This window comes from Spea bombifrons, chromosome 3, assembly GCF_027358695.1.
Source record: "Spea bombifrons isolate aSpeBom1 chromosome 3, aSpeBom1.2.pri, whole genome shotgun sequence".
In the NCBI taxonomy this organism is placed as follows: domain Eukaryota; kingdom Metazoa; phylum Chordata; class Amphibia; order Anura; family Pelobatidae; genus Spea; species Spea bombifrons.
This window is the reverse complement of record NC_071089.1, coordinates 15,250,881-15,269,805: the sequence shown is the minus strand read 5'-3', so window position 1 is coordinate 15,269,805 and position 18,925 is coordinate 15,250,881. Positions and strand designations below refer to the sequence as shown.

The 18,925-nt window shown below is 39.9% G+C and overlaps 1 protein-coding gene across 1 annotated transcript in view; it reads left to right on the top strand.

Moving 5' to 3' along the window:
- PSME4 (proteasome activator subunit 4) overlaps positions 1-18,925 on the top strand; it is a 48,217-nt gene that overhangs the window by 24,549 nt on the left and 4,743 nt on the right. The window contains exons 12-40 of the mRNA XM_053459260.1: positions 30-119; positions 204-268; positions 729-879; positions 1,243-1,341; positions 1,786-1,855; positions 2,676-2,743; positions 3,065-3,280; positions 3,674-3,831; positions 4,007-4,102; positions 4,629-4,684; positions 5,302-5,358; positions 5,454-5,509; positions 5,592-5,690; positions 6,428-6,490; positions 7,042-7,137; positions 7,592-7,723; positions 8,596-8,805; positions 9,444-9,580; positions 10,165-10,218; positions 11,019-11,148; positions 11,927-12,008; positions 12,216-12,369; positions 15,040-15,109; positions 15,323-15,448; positions 16,171-16,323; positions 17,056-17,160; positions 17,405-17,496; positions 17,880-18,011; positions 18,550-18,758. Of these exons, the coding sequence (XP_053315235.1) occupies positions 30-119; positions 204-268; positions 729-879; positions 1,243-1,341; positions 1,786-1,855; positions 2,676-2,743; positions 3,065-3,280; positions 3,674-3,831; positions 4,007-4,102; positions 4,629-4,684; positions 5,302-5,358; positions 5,454-5,509; positions 5,592-5,690; positions 6,428-6,490; positions 7,042-7,137; positions 7,592-7,723; positions 8,596-8,805; positions 9,444-9,580; positions 10,165-10,218; positions 11,019-11,148; positions 11,927-12,008; positions 12,216-12,369; positions 15,040-15,109; positions 15,323-15,448; positions 16,171-16,323; positions 17,056-17,160; positions 17,405-17,496; positions 17,880-18,011; positions 18,550-18,758 (3,226 nt within the window). The remainder of the gene's footprint in view (positions 1-29; positions 120-203; positions 269-728; positions 880-1,242; positions 1,342-1,785; positions 1,856-2,675; positions 2,744-3,064; positions 3,281-3,673; positions 3,832-4,006; positions 4,103-4,628; positions 4,685-5,301; positions 5,359-5,453; positions 5,510-5,591; positions 5,691-6,427; positions 6,491-7,041; positions 7,138-7,591; positions 7,724-8,595; positions 8,806-9,443; positions 9,581-10,164; positions 10,219-11,018; positions 11,149-11,926; positions 12,009-12,215; positions 12,370-15,039; positions 15,110-15,322; positions 15,449-16,170; positions 16,324-17,055; positions 17,161-17,404; positions 17,497-17,879; positions 18,012-18,549; positions 18,759-18,925) is intronic.

Genomic DNA, 18,925 nt, shown 5'->3' with positions numbered 1-18,925 from the left:
TTTTTTTTTTGTTTTTTTTCTTCCTCCAGATTACATTCCAGTTTATTGCAACGTTTTCCACATTGGTGCCTTTAGTAGACTGCTCGTCCCTGCTGCAAGAAAACAACACTTTTTCAGAGGTAGAACTCTCTGATGGTTTTAGAAATACGTCTGATTGATGCACCAATACATTCGTTCTGACTTTCTCTTATTTTTGGGGAAAGGTGGAGCGGGAGCTGTGTTCAGCCACTGCAGAATTTGAAGACTTTGTCCTACAGTTCATGGACAGGTAGTTTTTATGAATATTTTTAATGCGCTAATAAAAATTAACTAAACATGTTGGAAATTACTGGAGACGTAATGATTGGTAGAAAACATGAACAAACGTTTGCCTAAATAAAATAATACTTTGAAATCTTAGATGTAGATCAGTGGATCAGTCGATTCAAATTCATTTACATCGCCATGTCCAGCCAGCGAGGCAAGCTGAGAATAGATCCTCTTGCCTATTTAGTCTGCGCAGCCGTATAATTCTTTCTAGCCTTATCAGTACATATTCTAAAGAGTTCAGAAAGAGGTAGTGATAGTGTTTTCGACTGTGAGAAGCAAACACAGAGGACGCAACAGAGGCAGACTCTGAAATAGGTGGGAGGAAAGCGAGCATGGACTCCCATTCCAGATTGCTGTGGGGGAGCCTGGGAAGCGGTTGGATTTTCCATTGGAAGTAAACAGTTTTGTTGTTTCTCCAGGTGTTTTGCCCTGATTGAAAGCAGCGCTCTGGAACAGACCCGGGAGGAGACGGAAACCGAAAAAATGACTCATTTAGAGAGCCTGGTAGAACTTGGCCTGTCATCCACGTTCAGCACGATCCTCACTCAGTGTTCCAGAGAAATCTTCAAGGTGCGGCGTGCCGAAAATGCGCTACCCAGCATTAACTGATCAAAGTGTATCTCTTATATCTGAGATGTATAGAACGGAAATCAGAGCAGCGAGTCCAGAAAATCACTGAAAGTGTTTGATAAACGCTTTTTGTGATAAATCCTCACTCGTTTATCTTAACATTTTTCCTATTTGCTTGGTCTAGTATTGTAGCAATTATGTAAACATGGCTTATTTGTGTGTCTGTGCTCATTATTATCTGTCACAGACGGGTGAGCTTACTTCATTGTGGTTATTTCAAGAGTGTGGAATGCGTTTAAATGTGTTACTTGTTCTCGGGCTACATTGGTTTTTTTTGCTTTTAACTTATTTATTTCTTTTAAGGTTGCTTTGGAGAAAGTTTTCAATTTTGCAGTTTCTAACATATTCGAAACAAGAGTTTCAGGCAGAATGGTGGCGGACTTGTGCCGGGCAGCTGTGAAGGTGACGGACGATTTACATATTGCTTGCGTGTAAACATACAAATTAAGTCATATTTTGTATGTGTGCAATATTTTTTATGTATCATAACTACTTGTACATTATATATATATATATATAATTGTTTGCAGAGTAGAATACATTTCATCTAGAGTAATCTGATTTTGCACATATGAGTCTGAAAGCTGTCTTGAGCAAACAGGCCTTCTTGGCCAGATACTCACGTGTGATGACCACATACGGCCAGTATGAAGCCAATACGACCTCCGTCATGATTAATGGAGAAGTTCAGGTTGGCCGTCTGGTTTATTTACTCGTGCCAATTACTCTGCTGGTTGATTGAATGTTTTCCCAGTTATGGCAGATGACAATATCTGAACTGCACTTTTTTTTCCTTGTAACAACGTGTGTCAAAATGCCATGTTTTTTGTAATTCAATATTTTCAGTGTTGCCCTGTGGAGTCTTTGAAGCTCTTTCTGCCTCATTGCTGCAATGTTATAACGCAACTCACTAGTAGTAAGTCCTAAGGCTTCTTCTTACTTTTCTTTTTGCATTTATTGTAATTATTTTACTTTGCTTATAAGATCTGTACCTTGGGGATAAAGACTAAAGTTAGCTTAATAAATGCAACATTCATCAATTGACTGCATCCGACGATGGTGGTTGGTTTTAATTTCCCACAATAGTTATATGAATGACAAAGTGTGTACAGAGGTTTGATGGCAACCTCGGGCTTCATAATCTCCTATATAGTGCATAGAAATAGTTGCAAAGCATAAAAAAGTATGACCATATGTTTTGTATGCAGAAAACCACTACCGCTAACCGTATGGCCTTTTGGTTTTTACACGCTGATTGTGTACAGAACGTCTGTGTAAAGAGAGTGTAAAAGACAGTTAGGACTAGTGTCTGAAGGAAGAGTTGACATAGGAGAGCTGTGCTTTGACCTCTTTGATTTCACTATTCATTGTGAAGGACAAACCCCAGCGAGCTTCTGCTGAAGGGAGTGCTTGGCTGGCCCTGAATAATGTATAGTTCGGTCAACGTGATTTCTTCAGTCTCCTCGCCCATTGCGCTATGCATTATTCAGGGCTAGCTGTGCCCTCCTAGCTGGGGAAACCTCATGATGTTCAGGTTGGCCCTTCATAAAAGAAAACACAACTCTCTTTGGTGAATAGACATTATTGACGTCATAAAAATATTTAAGTAAAATCACCATCTTCTTGTGATGGTCCCTGTAATACCCAACATATATTGTGCCGACGTACGATGAAAATAAGGACTCAACGAGATCTTGGTGAAGATCATAAATGAATGTTTGTCTTATCCCCTTCAGACGATGACGTCCTCAAAGACGAAGAGTTGGATAAGGAATTGCTGTGGAATCTGCAGCTTTTGTCTGAGGTAAAGAAATGTTCTGTTTTCTTATAGATGTGCAAAATCACTCATTGCCAGTTTATAGTTTTAAACCGCAAGAAAAAACGGGCAGATGAGTAACTAACTCTATCTTTAGAAAGAATACAGATCAGATAGAAGGGAAACGGAGCTTTCGGTTTGTATTTGCTGCAGATGTCGTAATAATCGCTCCCTACTTTATTTGAAAAGCCTCTGCATTTTTAAGCCTTGTCATATGTATAAAATATAATTACATCTGATTGCATCTGATTTTTATATGTACACTTGAGGGTGTTTCTCTGGGATGATTTCTGTGTTCTGTGCCGGCAGATAACAAGGGTGGACGGAGCGAAGCTGCTTCCTTACAGAGATCAGCTTGTAAAGATTCTAAGGCGCACGTTGCACTTCACCTGCAAGCAGGGCTACACATTGTCCTGCAACCTTCTCCACCATCTGCTGCGTTCCAGCACGCTCATCTACCCCACCGAGTACTGCAGTGTACCTGGGGGATTCGATAAGCCGCTGTCTCAATACTTCCCTATCAAGGTAAGTCTAAATGTTATAAAACCAAATGTGTTTTTATTTCAATTACATTTCTTTAGCTGTTTTTTTTTTTTTTTTTTATTTTTAAGTATGCCCATGTCTCTTATGCTTGAGGGCACTGATCTCCTAATAGAAGGTAGTGTATACTAGTGTTGGCATCACCAATTACCTATATTGTCCTGCCCTTTACCTGAAACCAGGTGAAGTTACTTGAAAAATACAAATAGCTCACATTGATGTTTTCTGGGGGTTTAGGATTACTATATAGAGCTTTATAGTAGAATATTGGTGACCGTTTCCTTGTGTCACTGCCAATTTAGGTTGGGAGTTCACATTTGTATAATTACATTTCCAGTAAGAGCACACTGATAAGCTGCTATATTTTTAATTGCAAAGGACTGGGGGAAACCAGGTGATTTGTGGAACCTCAATATCAAGTGGCACGTCCCTTCGGCGGAGGAGATTGACTTTGCGTACTACCTTCTGGATCACTTTCTACAGCCAGAGCTACAGAAACTGGAGCGCTATGGCAGCGGAGAGATTGAGATGTCCAGGTAATCTTACCTATTTAGAATTGTAGAAATGTTTGATATTTTAGTGTGAGACGCTTTAGAATTGATGTAATTATAGATTTTGCAGGTTGTGCCTCATGGCTTAGTGGGGGGGGGGGAAGGACTCCTTCAACTGGGGACTGAATCCAGAGTAAAGTGTTCTTTTTGTGTTTGTAAGGGATGACATTCAGCAGTGTCTGACTATCGTGCATAATTGTCTCACCGGCTCAGGGAATCTTCTACCTCCTCTGCGTGGAGAGCGAGTAACCCACCTGTAAGTAACGCTCTCATTTCTGTTGATATTTTACATTGTGTGTCAATTAAGCAAACCATGTTAATATTCTAGCTCCTTCTTTAAACTTTTTTTTCTTTCTCCCTCGCCTCTACAACTGTTTCCCATTCCCATGCAATGTTATTGTGACATATGATCATTTTAAGGCCTGACACCTAAAATGTGGCTAGAATGTTTCATTGGTCATTCTTTCCCAGAACCCTTTTAGTTACCCTTTGCCTGTAGAAATTGGCTTTAATTGAGCTCATGGGAGTGTATATGTCACTTGGATTGACGTATCTCTTAAGGTCTCCGCGTAGTTAAACATGCTTCCTAGGTCTCTTGGTCTCAATTCCACCGCCCCACCTTGCAGCTTTTTCCAGTAGGAAATGTCTCATGATTGTAAAATCGTTCATGCCTGAAATCTTTTCTACCAGCTCATATAATTTAACCTTGGATGACCCCCAAAGGTTACACATTTTCTGTAATGTATATATTGAGCTTATGTTGCACGTGTTATGTTATGTAGGGTTACAAGCATGGTGTCTTTGGATGAGACCAAACTCTTCACTGGTATTCACTACGGTAAGTTGGCTCCCTTTAACATTTCATCGCATCACAAGATGAGTTCTACCAGTTTATTTGGTTTGGATCTTTATGAATGAAACGGTCCTTTTGCCCATCCTGCTTTGCTTGGTGTTTAGTTGAATTTACTGTTAAAGCCCAATATTTAGTACCCAATGTTCTGAACACCAAGGTATAGCCTTTGAAAGGTGTGAGAGCTCTGCTACTAGGCATTTGATCCATCTTTAGTACAGTTTTCCAGCTCAATATGTGCTAGGCCAACTTGACTACTTGATAGGTAATCTTGTACCCCATCGATATCAGAAAATGTATGTAGGAAATGTATCAATGATAAAATTTATAGAATCATTTTCAAAAGGCTACAGACTGCAGTAACTGGACTAGGGATGCATATGCTAAAAGTGAGATGTCCTCATTTGAATTAGATGAATTAGAACATACTGGTGGCATAGAGTGTATAATACATATAGTTGTGTTACAGAGAACACGCAGAAGAGGTAGGAATGATCAATGTTCTTACTACCCGCTGCTTGATCTCTCTCTTTTCTTCTATTTAGAGCAGCATTAGTTCTATGCCTTTATAGTTAAAAATGTAAGTGTTCTTTCTCTATTTTTAGACTATCGTAAAGAAAACTACAGAGAATCAATTTCAAAAATACTCAGGAAACTTTTGCGTAAGTGTTATTTCTTAAAATAAATGTTCCATTTTGTGATAACTAATCTTGCGATGTAGGCTGCCCACTAATGCCCATCATCTTCTCAATGACAGACTATATCCTTGACCACTCAGAAGATGACACCAAGTCTTTGTTCCTAATAATAAAGGTATACATCTTCTTCAAATAAGTGTTTCTCTAATTTGTGTTTTTGTGTTCTGTCGCTGATATTCATGTCATTTTTTTGGCAGATTATTGGGGACCTTCTGCAGTTCCAAGGATCTCACAAACACGAGTTTGATTCCCGATGGAAGAGTTTTACTTTGGTCAAAAAGTCCATGGAAAATCGGGTTTGTAAAAACTTTTATATAAAACATAGACTTTTTCAAACTTACATGTTTACAAAAACCCTTTGCTGTGTATAGAGAGAGGATGTCCTTGTAAGATTTTTACATAGATCTTTGATGGTTTACAGTCATCATTAGTGGTTTTATAAAAGGGATTGTGTATTCAATGCCTGATTTTACTGAATGCTCAGGAAATGTTTGAACACACATATACGGTATAATGTCGTGTACTGCCCGTTGGACACACCAGGTAAATACCAGGTTAGATAGTTCCTCCTATCCAAGTCTGCTCAGGCCCCGCATGCTGCGAAAGTGAAGTCATTCATCAGCCACTGGCCTTAAAGCGCAAGTAAAATGTTCCAGTCTGAGCCGGTAGACATATGAGGCAGTAGGTTAAAATGTTCACATTGTTTCTCACTTCTATAAAATAGTGCTTCTTACATAAAATACAATCCAGTAATGCAAGAAATGTAGGTGTTTTCTTTCCATTTTTAGAAAGCACAAAGTAGATAAACTCATAGAATATTATGTGAAATTTGAAGAAAGGAATTGTTAGCAGTAACATTCCCAGAAGACATGGCGCCCCAACTCTTGAGATCTTAATGTAATGAATGTTCTAAGCTGAGATAACTTTATATACTCCAGAACCAGTTATATAAATTTCAAGGAGATGTGTGATGTGTTTGACGTCACTAGTGTCTGGCCCAAATCTTTTACTTTCTCTCCTCTTTCTGTTTCAGCTTCAGGGTAAGAAGCAGCACATCCGCGCCCTCCTGATTGACAGAGTAATGCTTCAGCACGAGGTACACGGCGAACCAAGTCTAACCGGGGACCCTTGTTCATCTTGTCTATGTTTTGGGTTTTTGCAGTCTCAGAAAGGCACTGGTATTGAAATATAGTCTGTGTGTGTATGCGTTTATATACGGCAGCTTACAAGTTACCTTTCGGTAGAGAATGTAAAATTACTCAGCGATGAGCCACACAGAATGGATATAGTAATGCTTGAATCCTTAACCATGGCAAATAGGAAGATCTGCTTATAACAATATTTTCATCAGTCTATTATTTGTGATAGAACTGTCATACCCTATTAGTTCATATGAATTCACAAAACTGAATATCCCTCAACAACTCAGACTGTACAGAAATAAACAGAAAACATTTTATCAGCTGCCTGCCAACTAAAATTCTTAGGATGTCCAACTCCGCAACAAGGATCCTAGGTTTCCGCTACTAAGTAGGTGCTGCGAATCAAGCACACGTATTGAGATGTTTATTGTACTTTATCATTGTGGCGCCTCTATTAATGTGGGAATACAGTGCTTTGAATTATATCTGGGATTTTTTTTTGTAGCTGAGAACGTTAACTGTTGAAGGCTGCGAGTATAAAAATGTTCACCAGGACATGCTGAGGGATCTTCTGAGATTGTCTACAAGCTCATACGGTCAAGTGAGTAGTGTCATTGCGTGGAATAGTTGTACTGCAGGTGGACCTCTGCAGTCTGTAACACACGTGAATGTGATGATACAAACACTAAGTATTAATCTCCAGCCCGGTAAATCTAAATAAAGCTTAGTATATATAGGACGTTTCAGGTCAAGGACGTCATATCCCTAAATAGTGTAATATTATGTGTTAAAATATTTTCAGTGGCTGTTCTTATAAACCAGTCCATTAAAGAGCCGCATACATCCCAAACTAAAAGAATTCATAAAGTCTCAATGATTTGCTTCTAATACTGTAACTGCTTGCGTCCTGGGACTCTTAGAAACGTCTTTAAATGTATCCTGGTAGCTGAGACATTCTGTTATATAGAGCTTTATATACCTTGTGTCTGTGTGTGCAGTTGTGTTTCCTTTTCTTGCTTCGGTATGATGTGTAACACAGTGATTATATTGTGTAGGTGCGAAACAAAGCTCAGCAAGCATTTTTCACAGCTCTGGGAACCTACAATTTCTGCTGCCGGGATATAATTCCTCTTGTACTTGAATTCCTGCGTCCGGAGAGGCAGGACGTCACTCAGCAACAGTTCAAAGTAAGGATTCCGTGCCCTCAGTTTTATGGGGGAGTTGGTACTTTTTCCTTAAATTTCTTAAAGTTAGTCTTGTTTATGCTCATTAATTAGTAATGGGACACTCCTGTGTCCCAGCGATGCCCCTAGAAAAACAATGCATGTAAAAAGTGCTCTGTAAGTACTTTGACATGCATTGTTTGAATTTAGGGAAAAAAAGTGCTTACCTGAGGTAGAATCTGTAACCTTGCAGAAGCGCTCCCCTTCCTTCCAAGAAAATGTTTAACTCAAAGGGAGCTCTGTCCGCTTTCTCCTAGCCGGGGCTGGAGGTGAGCATATTGGGTGCAAGGAGATGTGTTTGGCTGAGCAAATCTGCTGGGTGCCAGAAGACGGGACAAACGCATATCGGGACCCCCACATACGTTTACAGAGACCTCTTAGCTATCATATGCATTGAAGGGAATATGATTGCCAGATTACAAAAGCAAGAATTCAGTGCATATTCAGCATGTATTATCCAAAAACTCCTGGATAAGGCATAAATATTAGGGATTTTGTTGTACTATAGGGGGCATATATTGCTTAGCCTGCCACTATGTCAAAGTACCCCAAGTTTGGCGAATCCTATATAATTTGTCATGGCTTTATTGCTTATCGAGGAGCTGAATCGGTGAGCCTGCACTGCATTATAACCCAAAAGAGACTTTCATGCCATTGAAAGCCTTCTCTGGACACCATTAGCGAGGAAGCGGTGTGGCAGGAGGGGCTGCTCAACCCTGAGGTTTGGTCAGAACCTGCAGATATGCACAGCATAAAAATACATACAGAAAGTGATCCGTAAAAGTGATTAGTCTGTACCCGATGGACATAATTGTCACTATGTCTCCTGTTTGCAGGGTGCCTTGTATTGTCTGCTTGGGAACCATGGTGGAGTCTGCTTAGCCAACCTCCACGACTGGGAGTGCATCGTGCAGACTTGGCCGGCTATTGTCTCTTCTGGTCTCAGCAAAGCAATGTCTTTGGAGAAGCCATCCATCGTGCGCCTTTTTGATGATTTGGCAGAGAAGATCCATCGGCAGTATGAGACAATTGGCTTGGATTTTTCAGTATGTATAAAAATGGACTTATATATATATATATATATATATATATATATATATATATATATATATATATATATATATATATATATATATATATATATATATATAATTATATATAATTATATATATATATATATAGCAATAATTCGCTAGCTATATAACAATAGGTAGTCATGAAGTTAGTTGTGTATGTCATGTGAAGATTCGCTTTTCATTTGATTAATGTTTCTGGAGCTGTTTGCTGTTCAGTGTAGAAAAATCATTAATCATTGATATGTTAAGTAAACCTTAGCAGGTCTGTCATTGGATTCTTCCCTTGGTGTTTTAAATGAATAAACACACATGCGTTTAAAAAGCGTTTCCTTTTATATAGCAATAACCTATCACTGTGTCACCTGACAATTCATCGCTTCTTCCAAAACACATGTACTAATGCTGCACTTAGTTAGAAAATGGCTTTAGTTCGGCAGCGTAGCTGGAACAGTTAAGTAGCCGATATACTGGGCATCATGCTGAAATTATTCTTTTACTATTATTATTATTATTATTTCAGCATGTCGGGTAAATAGGTAGTGCACTGTAACTCCTGTAGGTTCAATGGCAAGTTTTTATTTTAATTTACCTTTTTTACCTTATTTAAGGTACCAGAGACATGCATAGAAATTGGCATTCTTCTGCAGCAATCAAATCACCCGCCTGCCAAATTACAGCTGCCCCATCCCGACGAAATCTGCCGAGCAAGCAAGAGGCAAGAAGAGAAGAATGCAGAGTCTTTGCGGTACGTTTCTATTCCCAATGTGTCTACGGGGGGCATATATTCTTATCTAGTATATCCGGTAATAGTAGATAATATCTTATTAAATAACAAAAACATGAATTCCTCTCTTTTGACTATAAAGATTCCAGATATCAAATCCATATATAAGCTGTGCTCTCTGCTATTTTGATTGTTAGCGAACATGCCCTGAGTTTTTCAGAGAAGAAGCTCCATTAAAGCTTTATTATCAGTTTATTTCACAAATATTCCTAAATAAACTCCTGCAAGTTTTCCATTTCATTTTTTTCTGTATATAATCTGGCTGCCCCGTATTGGGACTATTGCAGAATAATGTGCCGCTATTACTGTTTCTATTATTATATTATATTTTGACTGGCGGCACCAGTCAAGAAAGCGAGCAGCTTTAAAATGAACAATATACAAATTTCCAATAAAACAAACACGTCTGAGACACACTGGCACACGTGAGCCTGCAGTCTGCGAAGCTAGGGCTTTACTCTGATATGTAATAGTTTATTTGTGCGTAAGATCCCCCTTTGATTTCGTTAAATGTCCTTTTAATTAGGGCTTTGCTTGTTTTACAGGAACTATGAACGCTTGATCAATACTCTGTTGGATTGTGTCACGCAAAGAAACCTGTAAGTCTGCTGAATGTTAAGTAAAACTGAAGATATTACTTGTATTTCTGTCAATATGCAGACTGGATTTCCAGGGAATTTGTTGGATGTTAAGTATTTATTTAGAATTGTTGTGTCGGACTGGGGGGGGCACTTGTATATGCTAGATTGCTCCCATCTCTTGGAGTTAATCATTTTCTGTATGTCTGCCTGGCGTAAATGTTATTTTTGTAGACGGCACTGGTTTTCATATGGACTAGGTAGCTGTCCTTGCACCTTTTAGACCTAATTAACAATATCTGCTTCCACGGTTTCCAGTAGCAAAAAAAATGGCAGCCTCGGGATCCACTTATTTGTAAAGATGCAGAAATGCTTTTAGTTGATGGAGTGTCCGGTGTCTCTAACTGTTCCTGTGATTGTTTAACACAGTTTTTATACCAGTGTTTGTCCGGTTAGAGGTCGTACTTTGTGTTGGACTCTACCTAGTATTGTACGATTTGACTTTTATGGGGTCCTCTTTAAATCTTCCTTGGGGCCAGACCTTTCCAGGAGATCAAACAGAAATATCATGGTAATTAGTCTTCTGAGCTGGGATGTTGGGTAAGGAGTATTTCCAGGAGTGAATGGATACCAGCTCACGGGGCAGAATAATGCTTTAAGCAGGGATATCAGGCTTATCTGTCATCCATGAGCGTTTTCCTTGGGTTACAGGTCTGTTGTGTTTCCATGGCGTGCATCACACCCCACATTATTATTATTACTGTTGTTGTTGTTGTTACGTAGCACTTTTTGTGCAGATGTTGACATGTTCTGTTTTTCAGCCCCTGGAAGTTTGAACACATTGGCATTGGGTTTCTGTCGTTGCTCCTGAGGGACGATAATGTTCTACCTGTCCGTGCGATCAGATACTTGGTGCAGTGTCTGAATCATGACGCACTCATTGTGCGTAAGGTACGTTTGGCTTCTTGTAGCATCTGCTCTGTAAGGATGGAACTGAAAAGCGAAAAAGAGCTACAGACACCACCGGCAGTGGTCGATCCATACTTCTTGCTGGGTATTTGTCCCATGCACATACTTTTCCCCTCTTAATGTCCATTTTAATAGCCTTCATATCGTCTTTTATGTAGATACAAAAGACAGGCGCAGTACAAGTACAGAACTATTTCTTTATTATTCCCGTGTGGATCTGATGAAACCCTTTCCTGATATTCCCTATGTTATCTCCAGCATTCAGTGGGATCACCCTCTCTTTAGTGTTATCACACAGGCTTGATGGGCAGTCCTCGCTTTCCTACCCTTCTGTAGATTTATCCATGTGAGATGAAACGACCCGATCGGTGCTGTTGACATTCTTCCCGATTGTCAGTAAACTGTCTCTTTCACTGTCCGTTTAAGTGCTGTGGGTCAGTAGTAGTGCGTGTGTGCACGTGTGTATGTTGAATGCACATGTGTGCCCCTGGTGATGCTAGGTTGAGCGAAGCACATGGTCTTAGCGTTACTACGTAGATGCTGGGGGTGAAAATGTTTTCACAAATGCACTGAAAACATTGAAAATATGCGTGGTTTCTGCCGGGAAACCCCCAAATTATCATCTAATTCAGGCAAACAAATCTGAAAAGTTTATTGTGTCTATAAGGTCGTCTTGTAATAAATATGGATTTTGTGTTTTATATTTAGAGAACGCTGCAGAAATATATGGTTAATATTTATTACCTCTGTCTATTATTAGATGGCTATCTCCACTGTTGCTGGCATTTTAAAGCAATTAAAGAGACCGCATGTGGAGGAGACGGTATGCCCGTACACAATCGGTAAGTATACGCGAAGGGTAGTTCTGCTGGTTCCATGAGTGCTATTTAATGGTGGCCTGGCAATAAGGGTATATTTAGAGTTTTATTTATTTTATTAGTACTGTATAGTTTGCCTGATATTCTGTACATAGGATCTCTATACATGCAGCTCTGCCAAGTTTACTGTTCTACATACGTCAAATATCTTTTCTCTATAACTTTTGCCAGGCGGGTGTAAGAAGCCGGACGGTATTTTGTGCGGGGACAGACCTGACAACCAGTGGTTGCTTTATGACGGTGCAAACCTACCAAAGACTAAGGAGACCTGGGAATCGTGCTGTTTCGTGGAGAAGACTCATTGGGGGTACTCCACGTGGCCGCAGTAAGTGCGATAGCCCAGCGGGACGTGCCTTTTGGTTTGGCGAGCTTGTGGTAGATACAGTGTGATTTATCACGATGATCGCTGTTGGATGTGTGATCGCTGTTGGATGTGTGATCGCTGTTGGATGTGTGATCGCTGTTGGATGTATGAACGCTGTTGGATGTATGAACGCTGTTGGATGTATGAACGCTGGTGTTGTGGGACGCTGTAAGCCACGTCTCTCATGATCTGTTAGGTGTTTCTGATCAGCTAGAAGCTGGTCTGTAGCATTCAGCGAGCATAAGACAAGTCGTATCATTAAAGTGATTGGTAGATGCTGTGCCTAAATGCCTTTTTGTTGCTTAAAGGCTATTGCATGCAGCCATGATGAATACACTTATGTATGACCGTATTGCAGGTATTTCGGGTTGGGTATAAACAATATTAGGGCTGCAACTAACGATTATTTTAATAATCGATTAGTTGGCCGATTATTTTTTCGATTAATCGATTAATCGGATAAAAAAAATGAATGTAAATTTTTCATTTATTTAGTATAATTTACTAAACAAATGATGTTAAATACAAACAGCAGAATAAAAAAAAACTTTGATAATACATTTCTTGTCTTTATTTCCCAACCAGCCCCCCAATATATGCACATTTGAGCCCAGGCTTGCTACGCTGCCTCCCAGACATGCCATGCTGCCCCCCCACATATGCCACTCCACGCTGCCTCCCACATCTGCCACTCCACGCTGCCTCCCACATCTGCCACTCCACACTGCCTCCCACGCCACGCTGCCTCCCACATCTGCCACTCCACTCTACCCCCCACATGCCACTGTGCCTGATACGCCTTATACCCCCTGAAACACCACTCCATCCTCCCCAGACATGCCACCCTGCCCTCCCCACATATGCCACGCCACGCTGCCTCCCACATCTGCCACTCCACTCTACCCCCATGCCACTGTGCCTGATACGCCTTATACCCCCTGAAACACCACTCCATCCTCCCCAGACATGCCACCCTGTCCTCCCCACATATGCCACGCCACGCTGCCTCCCACATCTGCCACTCCACTCTACCCCCCACATGCCACTGTGCCTGGTACGCCTTATACCCCCTGAAACACCACTCCATCCTCCCCAGACATGCCACCCTGCCCTCCCCACATATGCCACGCCATGCTGCCTCCCACATCTGCCACTCCACAATGCCTCCCACATATGCCACGCTGCCTCCCACATATGCCACTCCACGCTGCCTCCCACATCTGCCACTGTGCCTGATACGCCTTATATCCCCTGATACCCCACTCTATCCTCCCCAGACATGCCACCCTGCCTCCCAGACATGCCACTTCTCTACCCCCAGATATGCCACTCTACCCCCAGATACGCCTTATACACCCTGATACACCACTCCGTCCTCCCCAGACATGCCACACTGCCCTCCCCACATATGCCTTATACCCCCAGATATGTCACTTCACTGCCCCCAGGATTTAGATTCCCCTAAATTAACCCTAAACTTCCCATTAACCATAACTGCCCCTAAATTAACCCTTAACACCCCCTTAACCACAGCATCCCCTAAATTAACCCTAAAGACCCCATCAACCACAGCATCCCTAAATTAACCCTAAACACACCATTAACCACAACTGCCTCAAATTAACCCCACACCCCATTAACCACAGCTGCTCCTAAATTAACCCTAAACACCCTATTAACATAACTGCCCCTAAATTAACCCTAAACACCCAATTAACCATAACTGCCCCTAAATTAACCCTAAACACCCCACTAACCATAACTGCCCCTAAATTAACCCCCACCTCCCCTAACTTTCAGTAGCCCAAATATATATATATATATTACATACATATATACACATTATATATATATATATATATATATATACACATACACATTATATATATATATATATATATACACACATACACTATATATATATATATATATATATATATATACATATATATATATATATATATACACACATTTATACATATACTTACAGTTAGATGAGTGTCACAGCCATGTGGTTCTGGCCTGGAGAAGGAAGGGGCGGGGCCAGTTGTCACAGTGATTACAGGGAGGGGGAGTAAGTAGGAGCTGCTGCTGTGAGACGGTGAGTCAGACTAAACGGATTATATAATGAGGGGGATTTTTCAGAGCGTTTGCTCTGAAAAAAACCCTCATTTTATAATCGATAATAATCGATTCAACTAATCGATAATGAAATTCGTTGCCAACGAATTTCATTATCGATTATTATCGATTTTATCGATTAGTTGTTGCAGCCCTAAACAATATTAACGGAAATATAGAGTCCTCGGAGTTCTTTTAATGTGCAGCAGGTGCCAGGGACAACATCAGGAGAGGAACCGTAAGACTTAACGCGCTTCATGCCGTGAACGGCGTTTAATCAGAAGCTGCATTAACGTGTGACTTTTACGCAATATATGCCTTACCTTCAGCAATTTATGCAAGCTTGAAAAGTTTCCAAATGCTGAATTACAATCACTTTTCATCCGTACAACTCCTGCTTTGGACAATAGCAATGAAAAAGCCCCATGCTACCCCGATAACCCCTCTCGCCGACGGACGTATTCGTTTCAGTCTGAGGGTATGCCATTCAGGTGTTTGTTACTTTACTAGGAGAATGCTGGTGTACGCCTCAGCCGATCAGCAACCGAAGCTTGGCAGAACAAGAGAAGAAATGTCAGAAGTAAGTAAATCGGGGGGGGGGGTTGTGGATGGACACATGACAATTTATATTAATACTCTAGACTGTTAAAGAGGTATAAGAGCATTATAAGCATTTATAGTTTATGAGAAGCCCGTATAAATGAAAATGCTGTATATCGGGGGATAAGTTCAATGCATAATTTAAGTATTATTAAGCTTATTATATTCTTTTGTTTCCGTTTTTTCCCGACAGCCAGAGCAAGTAATCTACGATCATTTTACGGATGAAAAATTTGTCGACCAGTTGATAAAGTTTCTATCGTTGGAAGACAGAAAGGGAAAGGACAAATTTAACCCCCGGAGATTTTGTCTCTTTAAGGTTTGTCATTCTTTTCATGGTAACTTTTAAAACAATGTTTAAAAGGCTAAGTTCTTAGAACGTCCTCATTAAATTGGGGCCGAATGCAGAACACGGGAGCTGTAAGGGAAGGAAAAGTCCTTTTCTGAGAGCTGCCGCTGATCTTTTATGGAAATAGATCCATATCATGAGTCAAACTCCTCGGATACCGGCATGTATATAAAAGTATGGAGCTCTTACTGTAGAACATGACTGTTTGAAAGACACAATGCATCTAGTATTTCTTCTTAAAACCAAGAAAATGAATGCAAGCTATTGAGTCTGTAGATGTTGGTGATAAATCACTGTGCCCTTAGAGGTAAACGTCCCATATATAAAAAAAAAAAAAAAAAAAAAAAAAAAACTTTTGTGTGTAGGAAAACACAAATAATTTGGGGTCTTGAGGTCAACCTTTTTATGTTCCATTAAAAAGAAATTGGTGCTGTAGTGGTATTATATTGTGTAAAAAAGCCACTTATGAAAATTGTGAAGTCCTGTTTAAAATCACATTTTGTTCCCAAACAAAACATAACGTTATTGGGGTTATCTAACGAAAGCCATAATGGTACCAAGAATCAGAATGTGATCCGCAGCAGACATCCGGAGGAAGGGGATGCTCGCAATCGTGTCTGATTTGTTCTATGCCTGTAATTAAAATGCCTAATTTGTCTGGATAAAGTTCACAAACCTCTTTACCATTTTAGGGTCTCTTTCGGAACTATGATGATGCTTTCTTACTGGTATTGAAGCCCCATTTGGAGAGGCTGGTTGCAGACTCCCATGAGAGCACACAACGTTGTGTGGCGGAGATCATTGCCGGCTTAATCAGAGGCTCCAAACATTGGACTTTTGAAAAGGTGAACCCTCTCTGAGTGATTGTGCCTTCGTGTTAACCCCTTCAATCCCAGGGATTCACGGAACCTAAGGACCAGATATTTATTTTCCCCTTTCCATATTTTATGAACCCACACTAATTATACATCACTTAGTTCAGGAGAGCCTTTTAAAAAAATAGAATTATATGAAATATAATAATTAGTGATAATAGATAAAAAAAAATAAACTAAAGTAGAAAAAAATATATTAATATTATTTACAATTCTCATCAAAATTTCTTGTATGTTTTTCATGTTCAAGTGGGCCGTGTCCATGCTTTAGATATTACGCTAGATAAATACCCTTAGATATTATCACATATTTTTAATACCCTAATGGGTTTGGAGGTAGTGATTTTTTTTGTTTAAATATAATTTTTTACTTATCGTGGTAGAGCTAAGGGGGACTGAAACTGTTAATAGGTTGATATCATATCTTTAGTTCTTGTAGTCGTGTAGTTGGTGAAACAAACTGACAAAAACTCAGAAACCCTATATAACACGTATAAAATAATGAAAACAAATTGGCAACACATTTTACAAAACAAATTAAATTCCTCTTGACTTTGTCTTATGTATAGATAAGAGTTCTTATGTATAGATAAGATATACGTTTGTATCCTAATATATTAGATGTTTAAGGAAGATATATAAGTGTTTTGTTTTTTTTCTTGACTGCTCATGAATAATAATAATAATAATTCGTCTGGACAGGTGGAAAGTATGTGGAGCTTGGTGTGTCCATTACTGAGAACAGCATTGAGCAACATCACGGTGGAATCTTACGGTGACTGGGGGACGTGTATTGCAACATCGTGTGTAAGTACCGGTGTGTAATCCCTTACCGACGGGTGATGTGCCATCTTCATTTAAATCGGGTTCTTATAGGGAGAATTTAAAAGGAAGTTCTTATAGAAAAAACAAGGTTGTATTTGTATGTAGATTTTGTTCATGTTTATATAGGTGTACTAGTCATGAAGTCCCGCAGGTTATTGAGGTCTAACATTTGCACAAGAAAATGTATATCGGTTGTGATCGGAGTTTGTGATGCGTTTCATTTCAGGAGAGCAGAGACCCCCGCAAACTGCACTGGTTGTTTGAGCTGCTGCTGGAGTCTCCGGTTAATGGGGAAGGAGGCTCCTTTGTGGACGCATGGTAAGTCAGTGTGAACATGTTGGAGCAATTCGGGAAAAGGAAAACTGGGGTGATAACACCGCTTTTCCACCATGATCGCCTCTTAAAGGCAGCTCTCATTGAATCATTTTTTTTATAAGGCCTATGTACATTTTTACACATTCTTCCATTTTTTGTATGTTTTTTAACATCATTGAGAATGAAACGGAACGTATGTAGTATTTGTCTTATTCTGCCGTTTCCATCGGATACACGTTGAAATGTATGCATTCATGGTTCATTTTAAAGACATTCCTTTATCGTTAGGATATTACCAGGCTTTTGCCCCGTCTGTGGGATAGGGCGCTCTAATAGTCTGCGGGTCATATATTCTCTGGTCTCCTTTGTTCTGTCTCTGATCGCAGTCGCCTGTACGTGCTTCAGGGAGGTCTTGCGCAACAGGAATGGAGAGTTCCAGAACTTCTCCACAGGTTGCTAAAGTACCTGGAACCAAAGCTTACCCAAGTGTACAAGAACGTCCGAGAACGCATCGGGAGGTAAAGCTCTCTCATAACTATTGTTTTGGATTAATTTCCCAAATGATCTCTTATTGAACTTGTGTTTCTACTTTTAACTTGCTACTAATGAACTAGGGATGTTTATCAGTTATTTGTAGTATTTGTGTATTTTGCTCGAATATGTCTTGAATTTAGTACAATATTCAGAAGCCTGCAGTTGAGAGTAAAGAAAATCAAAAGGTTAGCGGTCCAGTTCTTATTGGACAAACTTTTGGACTTTAGGTACTTTTTTCCTTCCTACTTTTTCTTTTGGAAGATCAGTTGAGGATAGTCAACCGAAAGCAATCTGTATCCGTTTTATGATTTATGATGTATAATTATGTAGGATATTTTATATAATATTACATAATTTTAAAGAGGTTTTAGTTGAGTTAAGAAAGGGCAATTCAGGGGGGAACATATTCTATATTTGGAGCAATCACCATAGAAACAGTCCAGTCCCTTGTTTTGTGAATACGCTACTGTATCACCGCTCCTTTGGAAAAAATGTGTGATTAACGTTGTGTTTCCTTTGCAGTGTTTTGACCTATATCTTCATGATTGATATTTCATTGCCAAATACTGCCCCAACCAAGTCTCCTCGCGTCTCAGAATTCACGGCTCGGGTTCTCGATGAGCTGAAGCCTCTTACGGAAGCCGACGAGGAGATCCAGAACCACATAATGGAAGAGAACGGCCAAGGGGACATGGATGAAAGAACCCAGGCCATTAAACTGATGAAGACAAGTAAGTACACGAGCCTTGCTGCAAGGCCTGAAATCACCAGATTCAGGAAAACACAAGAAAATGGTGAAATGATCCATCCAGCTCATTGAGCCCCCAAAGCAGCATTTTCAGTTTTGTGCAATGCTTTCAATTCAAATATGTATCTCGGGTAAATTGGATTATTTTGT